The 15,620-nt window shown below is 42.3% G+C and overlaps 1 protein-coding gene across 3 annotated transcripts in view; it reads right to left on the bottom strand.

Annotated features, from left to right (window-relative positions):
• col4a6 (collagen, type IV, alpha 6) overlaps positions 1-15,620 on the bottom strand; it is a 115,337-nt gene that overhangs the window by 99,106 nt on the left and 611 nt on the right. For all 3 annotated transcript variants that reach the window (XM_061031157.1, XM_061031158.1, XM_061031159.1), the window contains exon 3: positions 15,563-15,608. In XM_061031157.1, the coding sequence (XP_060887140.1) occupies positions 15,563-15,608 (46 nt within the window). The remainder of the gene's footprint in view (positions 1-15,562; positions 15,609-15,620) is intronic.

The following is a 15,620-nucleotide window of genomic DNA, read 5'->3' as shown; positions in this document are numbered from 1 at the left end:
GGAAGGAGGGAAGTGGGGGAAGGTAAAGGTGAGGAGAGGAAAGAAGAGGTGCAGACAGGTGTGCGACCTCTTCAAGGAGCTGGAGGGCAGTGGGGTGGGGGGGAGGGGAGGGGGGAGGTGGTGGACAAGAGGGGCTGAATGAATGAGGGGAGTGAGGGAGGGTAGTAGCTATGGTGAGGATGAGGAATGTTCATGTCCCCCCTGGCAATGGTTCATTAGCTATTAGCCCTCGCAGGCTGAAGGGTGCTAAGCACAGACCTGTCCCCCCGCTGTCTGTCACGGATTCCAGGATCCTAAATGTCATGAGGAATGCCGGTGGGATCGGGAATGTCGGAACATTCCAGAAGGAAAAAAAGGTGCAACGTTCACCTGCCCGTTGCACTGGATCAAATTATTGGGAGTGGAATGGGGCGATCCAAGAGGTGATTCTTAAATGACTGTTACACTTCATAAAACCTTTTTCTTTTCAGGCCAAGATTGATTACCGTGTGAAAAAGCTAAAGGAAAAAAGTCTTTAGATGTCGTCCTCTAGCGAAGTAACTGTACAGAACTAAATACATTGCACTCAAGGTAAAGGAGTTGGTGAACTTCCAAATACTAGCTGCCAATTAATTTCACTATGACTGACTAATCGTCAAATTGTCGACAGACCTTGTTTGGCTTTAGTAAATATAACGGGAGCGGAAAGGAAGGCATCAGATGGCATAGTACAGAGAGCTTGAAAACCCAAATAGGAGGGAATTTGGAGTTGATAGGTTGAACAAATAGAAGATCTTTGCCCTGAGGCTAGTTGTTTCTGACAAGTCATTACACACCAACATCTTATCAAACCTTGACTGTTTCAAGAATTTAACAACGTTCCATGTTCTTATTTTGTCCAACAAACCATTAAATGAAATTGAAATTGTTGTCACGTTGACAGTCATTGATAAGAAACTTGTTCTGATAATCAGGTAAAATGAGGTATTGGAATAGTTCTAGCAGCTTTTAGATACGCTCAGACTAATGGACATAACCTCAATCTTCAATCAAGTTCTTCAGGAAAATGTTGATGCATGGTTGGAGGTCACTGAGGCCTTGGAGAGACTTCCGTCCTATGTAAGAAGAGATAAGGTTTTGAACTCTGCTCTTAATAAGCTTACACTGTGTACAAAATATTGCAAATACCTTCTTGTTCCTTAACACAGGTTGAAAGGGTAAATATGTAGGATAAATCACAGCTCAATGGCTTCACCATTTCAAGGGTTTTAGGCATCATAGAGGCAAACGTGAGGGCAAAGAGTCAGCCAACACTACCTCGAATTCCAGGTGAAGATTAAAGAAGGGTTGAATGTAAAATAAATACAATTTGGGCCTTCTCAGTGGTGGTTTTCCCTAGAAATCGGGTTCAATGAACCTGACGTTTTCTCTACAAATCTTTCATAATTCGTCCCTGCAGGCCCCACAGTAATTGAAACAGTCAGTGTCAAAGCTTTGTATCAGTTCATCTTCCACCCTGCGGAAAGAAACCAATGACACCATCTCTTTCAACGTTTTAAGGCCCTTTAGGTTACAGCTCAAGGTTATGGAGTGTATATGTGTGTGTTTGTACTTGAGAGTGTTTTAGAGCATCCAAGACCTTTCGAGTTCAAACGATGGGCCCCAAAGCGGTGAATCCATAAGTGGTGTCAAACAGCTAATAAGGCTGAAAAGATTTGCGGCGGTGAGATGCACTCAGTCAATATGAGATCCTGGAAGATGTGACAGAGTTCACAGAACAGGTAGGTAAAGCTGACTTGAAAACTATGCATAAGTGCCAATGGGAAATGAAGGGTACGTCAAGTCGAATCAATCAGCCAAATCAATCACTGTCAATCAGGTTGGAGTTATTTATCGGTGACTTAGAGTATAAAAGTTTCACAAAATGTCAGTACTTGATGTGTACGTGCCTGCGGACTGCTATGAGAACAGCGGCCCGCTGCCAAAGTTACATAGTGCAGTTAACAGGCGACCAGGGCACTCTGTGGACATGGGAGAGACGTCTCCCTGTTGACGTTGTTGTACTATTAGATCGACTATGAAACTACTACGAAAAGGTGGAAAAGTTACATATTGTTGGTTTAAACCAAATATCTAGTGGTTTTGATTCGTTAGTCAAAAAGCTCTTTTAAAAGCAGACAACTTACTGAGTGTTTGACTGAAAAAATAAATAAAACCTTCAACACAAAACGACATAAAAACATCATAAAATACAAATAAATGAATAGAGGAAAGACAGAAACTGCATAAGAATACACCAGGTTTAGTGATCATTTACGACGGAAACTTCTCCTTAAATTGTGTGTCTGTGTTCTTTACTTTAGCAAAGAAGCATACACTCAGCAGCACACTGACCATTCAGAGGAATAATGAAACCTCCCCTCACCCCCTTCCACTTAGCCCCAACACACACACAAATACGCACACACACAGTTGAATCTGCTTTCTGGCCAGCTTGTGAGTGAGCCAGCGAGCTATTTTAGGAACCAACTGCACTCTGTTGACAAACACACTGACCCCAATTTAAGACGCTGCTAGCTTACAACCAGCTAAACAACTGACCAGCACACAAGCCTGAGTCTTCACTTCTATGAATGCAAAGTGTTTGAAATTGTTTCTAATGCATGCATAGATGAGGAAAATGTGAGATTAAACGGCTCGCCAGGAAGTGGCGTTTGTTTTGCACAATGTGTGTGCCGGCACAATGATCATCTGTAACCCCCCCAACCCCTCAACCCCTCAACCCCACCCCCTCATTAGCGTCCGTTTGGGGCCACGGTGGGCGACAGGGAAGCGAGCCAGCGGACTAGCTGAGGCCCTGCGCGCTGTAATGAATGGAGTTAAAGCTAAGAGAGCACGAGGCTCGGAGTGAAGCCGAAAGGAACGGTGCCAGGTAGTGCTAATCCAGCAGGCACTTCAGTCAGGGCGCTACAATGAACACTATGCAGGTCGACCTCTTTTTAACCGGTTAAACGGATGTTTGTGAGGCCGCGGTGACTACACGGTGAGTGTGTGCTGCTCTGAACACATTAAGAAAAGATCCATGAAGCATTTTGTTACATTTGGGACTATTTCACTGTATATTTTAGAACTTTCTTCACCAGTTGTCTTAATCTCATTTTAATTTGAAACACTTTAAATTGTGTTTTCTTGCTTAAAAGCTGCACTATGTAAATGTATACCCCACGGAGCTGTGGACAGTGGTTTGTAAAGTTGGATTCCTTTAGAAACCCCTGTGTGAACAGACGATCTGATAGAGATTTAAGGAGACTGAGACAACAAAAGCTCTTTGTGACATTATTGTTACACCTGCCAGAAGCTGTCTTACACCCGCTCACACAGGCACAGCCAGGTATGAGGCCTGAGTGAGCGAATGGAGAGAGAGAGAGAAAAAAGTGGGCCAAGGGTTTGCGTGTAAAGGAGGGAGTCCCGCCAGCTGCAGGTCAAGGCTGTGAGCACCGGACGGTTTGTGGTCACGTGCCAGAGGACGGAGTGACCCAGTCCCTAAAAATACCCTCCTCTGAGTCCTTAAAAAGCAGCCCCCGACTCCTAGCAAAGAAAACTCTGTTGCGCTCTCTGAGATCCTTTGCTACGTCCTGACAGAGAAACTTATGTTTTTCAGTTACACACAATGATGTTTCAGTTTCAGTTTTATACTGGTTAAACAAAAGTCTTCATAGACACAATCAATCAAAAAACAGCCTTACATGAAAGTCAGAATTAAAAGTGAGGACCTGCCTCCTCGTCAGGCCTGTCACAGGTGATGAATAGAGCTGGTGGGGGGGTTCAACTGCAGGGCGTGGGTGATAGCTTCACACTCGGCTACAAAGCACACTAAATTACACCTGACTGATGAGGTATTTTCCCCCTCTGGGACAGGCCCAGGAGACAAATTGGTGAGATTTACGACCTTTTGCATGACACCGCTGATTGACAGAGGTTAGCCACTAAAGGTACGGGCAAAGAAATACAGCCACTTCCTTTGAGCTTGACCGTCTTGCAATGTTGCTAAACCAACAGGGAAGCCTCATTTAGGGGATCATTTTGGGGGATTTGAGACTCTTTTTTAAATCCCAAACGCGTTATGTACAGAGGCTATAGTCTTAATCGCAGCGGCTGTGGGTTTGAATCCGACCCCGACCATTTGCTGCATTTCATCCCCCACTCTCTCCTCCCAATAATTCCTGTCTCTCATCAGCTGTCCTATCCAGTAAAAGGCAGAAATATCCCCAAAAATATCTGCTATTTAAGCAGCAATCTTGTGCAACACAGTGTCAGCACAGCTTCTACAATGCTGCAAGTTTATATAAGCTTATTCAAAAGGAATTCTAAGTGAGTAGCAGAAAAAAAAGGGAAGTCAACGGCTGAGTCATCTTAAAACCAATAATTCCAAATAGAAAACAAACGTCTACATGTCAGAGCAGGATTTTTCAAAGCATAACATATCTGTTGGTCAGACAAAATGTCTATAACAATGTGTTTTTCTGGCATTCAATCTTCAAGTTATTGCTTTCATGTCTGCAAGCTTGTTCAGCAATAAGCTGTGGCACTTCCCCAGCCCTGAGGCGGCGTTCTTTCCTCAAAGCAGTGGCATCACCAACTCTGGCAGCCGCTTCAGCGAAGTTATGACAAAAAAGCGAAGCGAGACAACAACACAGACAAGCTGGCATCGCAGACAAAACATCCAGTAAAAAAGAAGGTACCAAATGTACCATAGTTTAGTCATTTGTTAGACGCTCAGGGAGGAAAAAAAGGTAGGGAGGGAACATGGAAGGCGGTCTCTCCGAGGTTGTTACCTGCTGCCGGGATTAGCCGGCTGGCACACAGAAGGATGAGTGTGAGACAAAGAGGTGGAAAAAACAGAGCGGAGGTATTCCTAATTACAGGGACAGGCAGAGACACAGTGAGGCAGTAATAGTACACAATAACTGACACATCTCATGTGCCAATGATAGTGTTGCTATCACATGGGGACATCAGTAGTCTGCGACCGCATACAAGGTCATGCCCTGATTTCACCCATGGAAATGTATAGGTGATGTTCTAATAAGAAGAGGTACATATTAAAACCAAATAGTCCAGCTGCTATTCTTTAGAACAGTGGTTCTCAACTGGTGGGTCAAGTCCCCATAAGTGGGTTGTGGAGCCGTTTTCAGTGGGTATTGAACATGCTACTGGAAAAAAAAAAGTGCCAAAAAGTCGATGAAGTGCTTTTAAATTTCTTCCTTCTCTTTGTTCTGTCACATGTTTCGTACCATCTGAAGTCCAAACTGCACTATTTTTCATTCAATAAATCTGATTGGTTGAAAGAAATATCAGAAATTTGAGTCACGATTTTCATGACGGAGTTGGTGGTGGGTTGTAAGGCTAGACCAGTTGAGAGCCACTGCTATGGAATACTTGCCAGCTATTTTTTCCTGTCTTTACTGTCCAATGAACACCATGCGTCTCTAGATTAGGACTATTGGATAAGCTTCAATACCACTTTTGAAACTCGTTGGCTCAGCATCATTTGTAGTCCTTGGGACAAACATCTGCGTTCACCACCAAATCTACCAAAATCTAACACTCTGATTATTTCTTGCCAACTTTGTGTTCCAAGTGTCCACATTGGCACACCTTCAAAACTCCAAAAACTATGATTTCAGTGTACATCTCAAATACTAGCTAGCTAACGACAAAGCCCTTCTTAACCCCTTCTTTTTTTTTGCATTTTGCAAATGGAAAACATCGATTTAATGGGGAATCAAGAATGACAAAACCGCTTTAAGTGTCTCTGCAGTATAAAAAAGGAAAGGGAGCTTAAACCAAGCGTTCATTACACGTTGAAGCTAACACCTCCGCGCTAAAGGTAAAGTTAAACAGGATATTAGGACAGTGCACACATTTGTCTTGGTTTGGTTTGCATTAGCTGTCGGCCACATGTGTCAGACTGCAACAAAAGGAGTAAACATTTGCACCTGCACCTTTATTACAAACCCCAGTGACATTCATGTGGTCCAAAGTGTATCATTAACACTTTGATTAAAGAACATTAATGGTAATTATAAAGCCACTCAAAGTGACGGTCACATACAAACACCATGTCCTTGTAGGGGGGTCGGCTCAGACCACCACCAAAGTGAACTGACAAACAAAAGAAGATGTGTTCCCTCTGCACAGGCATGCATATGATAATTGCAGTGAAGGGGAAAAGTGTTTGACTTAAAGCGTTGATGTTGGTGTCTAATGCCAAAGTAATGATGTTGTGGGGGGGAAACATTGGGAACATCAAAGCAAAGTGGGAATTGAACCTGTCGGGAACTGACTTCAAAACAAAACGAAAGTCCCCATGGGGGTTTTAGTTTCCAAGGTCTCTGTTTTAAATCAAACATCAGGATTTAAAGATGTAGGATCCTGTATGATTGGTTTAGATGATATTTGAATCAAAGAAAGGGACTGATGCTCACTTGAATATCAGGATGACAAGGAGGAACACTATCATTCATTTAGTGTTTTTCGTCATAGACCTTATTAAAACCTGGACGTATAGTCTCAGTGACGTCACCTTTTGGTTTCTGAAAAGGCATTTTGAAGCCTGACGATGGTGGTCGCCATATTGGAAATGCAGACTAACTCTAGTAACAGGCAAAGAATTGGAGCTGAGGCAGGAATTAAGCGTCCTGGTAAACAGCAGTCAATTCAGCCGCGCCCCTTATGCACAACAGATTAAAACAGGGTTTTAAACCAGGCTGTAAACATGTTTATTCCTGCTTTAAAAATTGACATATTAACACGGGACTTTTGGGCTTTACCGCCAGCCTCAACAACTGCCATTTGATTTTCCATCCTACATTTGCTTTACTTTTCAACAGGTGGCTCCATACATCTGACAAATTCAAGTCAACTTTCTTTTGGCTGTTTTTGGTTCTTCCCCCCAACTCATTGGGACATATCTGTCTTTTTAGATACTAAATGCTCCGCTATACTCACTAGCTAACTGCTCACTGTGGATACAAATTTGGTACTTTATTGTACAGTAGATTCATGAGATGAGGGCTTTTTGACAGAAGTCAGCTGCTAGACCTGTGGTTGCTCGGGGTCAAACTGCAGAAAGACAAATAATAGCCTCATAGAGCTAAGGGGAATAGAAAAACCACTTACTATTCTCTGTGGGACCCCTTTTATGTAGCTTAGATTGGTTACCAAACTAGCCTGTACCCATTAAGTCAACTTTTGGCAACTATTGGCTGGGAATGCATTTAGCATAACATTTGGTGCTTATTTTTGTACATTAAACATGTACAAAAAATATGTATCTTTGGGTAGAAGTACTGTAGCACAAGTAGCTCAAATGTGACCAATACCTAACCCTACATATTACACAGATATTGAATCCTTTGTTGCAGCTTCTAGTTGCCAAATTTTCTAATCTCACTAACTGATAAGGGGCCTTTTGTGGGAAAAAGGATCAACATTTTGGTGTTACAAGGAAACAATGAACCGGGGGGTTTATAGGTCCAAGTTAAACAAAAAAAAAGGAGTGAAAGACAGACAGAAGAGAAAATCCAACAAATGTGGAGAAGTAGATTGGACGTCTAATCCGTCTGAAGTGCAAACAACCCTGAGGCAAGCAATAGCATTAAGGAGAAGGGACCAGGCACGTCGAACAAGCTAAGACAGCACTCCCCACCCAGCATCGAGCCAGCCAAACACTGCTCCACCTCAGCTCCTCGCTGACAAGCCTAAAGACCTTCACAAACACAACCCCAGGGGCCCTGAAGATAGAAAGAATGACCCCCTCCTTTCTTCTTCTTCTTCCCTCCACTCTCTCTCTGCGGTGTTTTTACTCGTCTTCCTTTCATGAGAGGCAGAAAAACCAAAAGACAAAGTGCGATAAACAAATCTGGAGAGCGGGCGAAGGAATGTTAAGCCATCACCGCGGCCGCGAACCCCTGCTGCCTTTGTGCTCGCCGGACCTCTGACCTCGGGAGTTCACCATGACCAATCGGGGAACAAACTGACAGCGTGTGCTTCGTGGAAAAGGGGATGGAAGGGCGGGGGGTGAGATGTGAAAGTGGCCGTGCCAAGTCTCGGCAGATGGAGGGGGTTGATGTGGTGACATGTTTTAGTTTCCCTGTCCTGTCCTGCCATTTGTTGCCACAACCTTCGAACTGGCTCTTCCATCACAACACAAAAAAGCGAATTCGATTGGTTTGGCAAAAACGTCAGTCTGTATCAGCAGCCAAAACTCACACAAAAATTCCAATTGCAGACGTGATAAAGACCTTTAACGCATTATAAACAGATAAAACACAAATAAAGTTTGATTTCAACACAAATGGAGGAAAAACCCCCATGACGAATCCATCACATTCATAGTTATAGAAGAGTCAGACTGATTACAGTAAAACAGAATCTCAATCATCCTTTATCAATCGTTTCAATCAAGCTATGGCACATCTGCACCAACCATAACAGACCTTCCATGCCTCTTAACGTTACATGGAAACATTACTAGAGAGACTTCCACACAACCTTTTGTTGGAAGGCATGAACTGAAAGATGGATGGACTCACAGGAATGACAAGGGGGATTCTGAGGTGGATTCATACACTGTAACCAAGTCAACAGCAAACATGAAGAAAAGGTAACCAGAGGGCATAAAGAAGCGTCTGTCAACGGTTGCGCCAACACACCTATTCCTCACTGTTGTCTTTGGATGTTTTAACAACCTGTTGTTAGGAATTTGCACAGATTTCAAATATCCCTCAGAGTTACAGACTTGGCCCATGCAAGGTTCGGTGTATCCTAAATAAATATCACAAAGGTTATTGTCAATCACTTGAAATTGATGGGTGGCTCTTTGGGTACGTTGGAAACGTTTGTACCTTCAAAGACAGAAGTATGAAAACAGAGTTTTCTTCACCTGCCAAGAAAGTCATGAGAAAGACAGGCTGGCATACAATGGAGGGAAAAACATTATAATGCATTTGATACTCCAAGGCTTGATATTTGGTTTCAAACATTGGTCCCCTTTGACACCTGATCAGTTTTTTATGTGTACACCACTGTGGCATTACATCGCAAAAAGTCAATCTTGCACAACAGTTTGGGTGGGGGTATTTCCCAAAGGGGGAAAAAAAACCTTGATCCCACCTGCACAAGCTAAGACAGATATAGAATTTTATGGGCGGTGGAAACATGCATGAATGCATGTAAGCCACACAGGTTGCAGTCTTTACTGTGGGCGTAAATTGAGTAACAGCAGGGGCTTTTCAACTGTGCGTTAAACCTGCTATATGTGGTTTATTGGTTTCCTAATGCACTTACTCTGAAGGTATTTCAGCATTCCTCAGGGGGAACTGCAGGCAGTAAGAAAGAAAGTGGAGGGCGGAAAAACGTATGTCACCTTGAAAACGTGCAAAGATAATAAGGTCTATGACAAAAAAAGGAAAATTTATAATAAAAAGGGAGAAATTAAATATTGCAGACTAAATAGAATCTGTGTCCTTACTCATCAAACACCAAACTCTCTTTGGCTCTCAAATTTCAAAACAGCCTCAGAACTTTGTCATAAACTTGACTAATCCCATCCTGACCCAAATCATGAGCGTGTGGTCATGTTTTCACACAGAGCCTATGGGAAATGTAAACTACAGAACTACGGCCTCTAATCATCCGGGAACTTAAGTCGTATTTCAATCAACACACATACGGAATGTATGCCATGAAATATGTTTAACCCCGACAGTAAAATCATGGCTCATGCTTGATTAGGGTTGATGGGTCTCTCTGCTCTACAATTTGGTGGTTTATGTGTTTGTCGCCTCGGATATTTTAGAACAATTTCATGCTCTTCTGGTGATACTCCTAAGCTAGTAACGTACATGCAACATTGGACTCCGAGACAATTTTTCCCTCAGGGGACAATAAAGTTTTATCAAATAGAATTTCATCTTATCGTATCAAATTATTTTGTGTGGCCTATCATTGTATTATATCCTATCATATTGTACCAGATCATATTGCATCATATCATGCCTATCGTATTGGATTGCATTATACCATATTGTGTCCAATGGTATCATATCATATCGTATTATGTATAAATACATCAAAAATCCCAAATATTTAATGACAATGGGATGGTTTCAAATCACTTAGCCTTTACAAGCTAGCCCAGATAGCATATGTCTTATCAATGGGTCTGACTATAAATTAAAGTTAATCCAAAGGACGCTTCTGCAAATTGGTTATTTTGCCTTACTGAAAAGACATTTGTTTCTGCCAAAGAGCAATAGCAGATTCTAACATTTGAGAAACAAGACCTTGTAAGCCATTGGCAGTAATGCTTAAAAGATTAATCAGTTATGAAACATCACTGCAGATTGATTCAGGTCTCAGAAAAAGAAAGATTCAGGCGATGACGCCACAGGAGGGGTGAAGAGTGTAGGGGGACGACCACTCGCAAATCAAACCACAAATCAACCAGTGAAGGATTCTCTGACTTGTGGAAGCAATGAGGGCAAAAAGTGATAGGAAAGAGAGGTGTGAGGGGGTGATAATGATTGGGTGAGGGGGTAGGAGGGCAGAAGGGAAAGGAAGGCGGAGGTGGAGGTGGGGGGGGGGGGGGGGGGGGAGAGAGTTGAGATGGGGGTCTAGTAACCGCAAATCAAGTAGTGATCAGTCGCCTCACTTAGTGTTTCTGGAATGTTCCAGCCTATAGCACCTGCAGGGAGCGGGAGACAGCCCGACAAGTCCTGCCAAGCTCTGGAGGAATTCAACGGGGGGGGGGGGGGGGAAGGGGGAGACAGGGAGGGAGGGAGGGGGAGACAGGGAGGGAGGGAGGGGTGTAAAGGGTTTTCCTTGCACCATTTGTCAATTTGCCTCTCAACAGTTCCATCACATCAGTTTATCTACGGGAGTAACAGACTGTAAACCAAATTGGGCTACAATACGGGTGTTCCAAAAAAACGTGCTGTATTAGCTGGGGGCAATATGATGTTATGAAGTGCAAGAAACTCAAGTAAGAAGTCGAGGTGGTCCAATGAGACAAACACAGGACCATTACCCAGGAGTTAAGGATTAGCGTCCCTTGTGAAATCAACAATCTTCTTTAAGGTTTGTTATGTATGTAACGCAACTTTGGGTTGGGAATAAGGTCAAAAACATCATGAAAAATATGTACATAACTTCCCTTACGTGACCGACTTACTTATCTTAACCCGACCATGACTTGCTTTAAACCTAGGCGAGTATTTTCCGTCCCTTATGCGAACCAAAGTGTAACATATTTCTGTTAAAGTGGGAAGGGGAAATCCATGCGTAGGCGAGGCAAAACATGACATTGCATATTTAGCTTATAGACGTTGTATCGGTCAGATACAGATAGTCTTATGTTCCCCGAAACCATGTTTCCATTTCATTGCCAACCGTTTTAACATACTCTGCCAAAATCCCAATCAGAATTGTTTAGCCGACGTCACGGACTGCTCATCGCCTGAGCAGAGAGCGTCAAAGCAGCCAAGAAACTCAAGTTGAACTGCCCCTGTCGAAATATAAATTGACCCTAATTTTTGTATCTTTGTATGCATGATTTGTTTTAGAGCATAGCATGAAAGTTCGGGGATAAATCAAAACACTTGTTTCCTTTAAGTCTGAACGGGTCAATGTAGAACTGCCACAAGATATCTCAAAAGCATCAGTCCAGGATTTATTGACACTAATTTCAATGTCTGTCATAAACTCCACCTCTACTACGTTTCCAAGAGTGCCAAACTTGCTCTTTAAACCCCATTAGTCACCACAGATTACACAGTTTGAACAAATGTGTTCAAGACATCCATCTAGCATTCCAGCTGGATCAAGAACAAACACAAAGAGTTCATTTCTGTCCAGGTAGAACAGAATCCCTCGCTAAAAAAAGTCCACTCCCTCCTCTCCTTCCCGTCATTCCTAAACCCCTCTCCTCTCCTCCTCACCATTCCTCCTCACCGGTGTGTGATGTTTTCCCTGTGCCAACAGCTGTGTCAGCCCTAACAGACACTTTGGAGAAGGTCCTGAAGGTTTCCCGTCTATCCCTGCATGTTCACTAAAACATCATTTTTAATTAAACCATCACAGACATTAACTGCTGAATGTTAAAGTAATCTCTAAAGATAACAACCAGGATAAAGAAAGGGGGCTGCCTTAAAGCGATGTAAAGTGGGTTCTGGTTTGATTTGAAAACTAATAAATGATGCTAACTTTTCATAAAATACACATAAATGTAGGTGAATGTGGCTAGATTATCTTTCGCATCTTTAGCTGTCACCTCGTGTTAGCACTCTACTTGTGCAACATTAGCCAAAGAAGATCTCTTTAGCTAGCTTAAACATACTGTTAGCATCATGTGGATAGGCCTAGCTAGCAAACTGGAGAGCTATCGCAAGCAAAATAATGCTCTAATGTTACGCATAGCCTCTGCCAAAGCTAGCTAAGTAGCACACCTTGGCTGTAAACAATAACCAACAGATTTTATTTTAAGCTAGCTACCAGGGAAACACAAAATTCAACCGATTTTTCCAAACCGGCAAACAAATACACCACAGGCTTCCATCTCTGGTTCAGCAGTGTTACAAATTGGAAGACATTAGTGCTAAAAGTCAACAAATCTGCCGATATCCTTTCAGTTTTCACCGGTGGCAAGTTAGGCATGATTTCTTAGATGTGTTGCTAAATGCTAGTTGCAAAGTAACAAAAAAATGTTGCAAGATACTCCATCAAATTCTTGGGAAAGGAGAGCCAATATGAACAAAATAATTCCATAAAAATGACTCAATTATCTACAATATATCCAATTTTTACCAAGTACCAGGTTCACTATTATCGCAGTATATGAGCTGGTTGTCATAGCACTTTAAATATTCAAAAACACTTTTATATATCAGATTTCTAGTCCCATAAAATCAGGTTGTTTGCAGAGACAAAGGGCCACTCAATACCCATATGTCTGTATGGTTAACAAAACGTTAGTAGCTAGAGTGCTAATGCTCTGTCGTCCTGCAAACTGCCATAATGTAACTTAGAAAGAAGCATGTTAAGTCTTATCTAAAGACAGTGATAGCCTAGTAGCTACCGGTTTAATGCTGCACCAACCAAAGACCCAAGATTACAGCAACCCAGACCACCCAATGTACTCACATCTGTCGGTCACTCAAACCAATACAAATGCACACGTATCAATCCACCAAGCCTCCCAGTCACCCACCCACCCACACACACATATACAAGACAAAACATCAGGGAGGTGGGAAGTGGGTGGAGGAGTCAATTCAAAGTCAATGCAGCTCCATCAGCTGAGTCCCATTGAGACGCAGGAAGCTTTCTGCTGCTGAATCGCTTTAACGTCGCTCAGTCAGCGTCTCTATCACAGCCGACGTTGAATTGAAAGAGATTCAAGTAGCATTGAATATTGCACTTTATGGCAACCTTAAATTTGAAGTTTCTGAAGTTTGGGGACAACAACAAAAATCTTGTGCAGATATCAAAGAAAGGTATTGCCCAATTTGATTATCCTCTACAAAACGTTCTGCAAAATGACCAAGAAAGAAGCCACGTCGGCCGCTGTCAGTCTGACTGACGCCGTCAAACAGCACAACTGGGTCTTTCTTATTCTAATTCAGGAGGTAATGGCTGTAGTGCTGCACTGACCCTTCACCTCACAACTTAACCTGACCCCTTGTCATCACAGATGGCCAGTCTGTGTCTCATTAAATCACGAGTTTCCTTTCAAAACCCAAAATATTCACTCAAATCCTTTTGAATACTTTATCAGTTGTCATTTGGTTTTACATTTTGTCGCTCTATTTATCCTTGTAGCATCAACTGTGCAATCACTGGAACTCACAGAAAAGTTAATTTCTATGCTACGCCAAGACTGGTTATTGTTGTAAAACCAGCACAGGTTAGTTCAGTTTAGGCATTTTGGCTAAGAAGAAAAGATTTGTGAGGCGGGGTTACACCCTGGACTAGTCACCAGTGAATCACAGGGCTGAAATTTTGAGACAGAGAAACTTTCACGCTCAAACCTATGGGCAATTTAGAGTCACCAATTAACCTAACGAGCATGAGCAATGGTTCCCTCAAGGTACTCCGGCATGCATGATTAAGCCGGAGTACCCCGGGGTGTAACCCCGCCTCTCACCCAATGATGGTTGGAATTGGCTCCATCCCCCCGCGACCCCAAACAGGACAAGCAGTAAAGATAATGGATGGAGAAAAGATCATATTCAGTAAAAAAATAAGCACCTATGTAGAAAGTCCTAATGACTCATATTTTACATTATTTAAAAAACAAATGAACCCAACGTTGACTTGGACTGTCTTGGGTAAAGGTCCTACATTTGACTTTTCTCACTCTTTATTCTACATCACCATCACATCAAAATGTCATGCAACGGTAGAGCAACCAAAAGTTACTCAAAGTGAATACTTACAACTTCAAGGTTTTACAGCGTAGGGGTATTGACTAAGAGGGCATATGTGATGAGATTGGCGTAAGAAAACAGGGTTGGGAATCTTTTCAGGAGTTACAAAAAGTAGAGGGTTTAAGTCAATTCAAATTAGCAGATTTGTGAGACATGAATGAAATTTAATTTTCCGCTGAACCAAATGTTCATATCTGTTTATCCTTTTAAAAAAAATCCTTATTTCACAAGATTGCACACTGTTTCTGGTGGATTTGACACCAAAAGGTACAATAGGAAACCAGTTTAAGAGCGCTTTAACATCAAACTAGTTTTTAACTCTTTAAACTGTCCTTCCATAGTTTTGAATGGAATCAAATATAAAGAACTAGGCAGGTTTTCTTTGAGGGCTTAAGGTGTGGCTTGGTGAAAGCATGCTTCCCTAATAATCTCCTTAACCTACATATTCATGAGTGGGCGGGGCTTGACTTGCAAATGACAGTGAGCGGGCACACTCAAATGCTGCTTTTTTTTTCGCTCCCTCGGGCTACAAATAAAATGCAAACTTCAGTGTAAAACAAGCAAACATCGTCTGCATAGTATGTTGCAGCTTTAAATCCAACTGAATGTTTAATTTAAAGCCAAATGACTGTCAGAATAAAATACAAGTGCGAGAAAACAATGACAGACATGTGATTAAATCTTTTGTATAGTGATATTAAAAAAAAAAAAATCTTCAGATGTGAGTCAGACTGAAGACACCCACAGGGTGACGCGTGGAGCACTGACTGCATGTAGGAGACCTGTGCAAGGGTGCAGGTCTCTGCAAAGGACAACATGCGCATTAAAAAGTTTCTTGGACCGTATAACCAATGCAACAAACGACATTGTGGAGTAATTAGAAAAAAAAGAAAAAGAAGTGGAATCATGCAGATTCTGTTACTTTGGTGCAGCTGTCTGCAACAGAAAGACGAAAAGTCTCCAGTAATTACACAGACACAGTCGCCATGCAAAAAAAGAAGCAACAGATTCATTCAGTCTGTTTCGGCTCACTAAATACACCGAGAGGATCCACTTCACCTGAAGGAGAGGAATAGTAAACAAACTGCACTTACTCCGTGCGCAGATCTCACCGCCACGGCGACTGCTATCACACAAATCCTGCGAGACAAA

This window comes from Labrus mixtus, chromosome 23 (assembly GCF_963584025.1).
Source record: "Labrus mixtus chromosome 23, fLabMix1.1, whole genome shotgun sequence".
NCBI lineage: Eukaryota > Metazoa > Chordata > Actinopteri > Labriformes > Labridae > Labrus > Labrus mixtus.
This window is presented reverse-complemented; position numbering and strand designations above follow the sequence as displayed.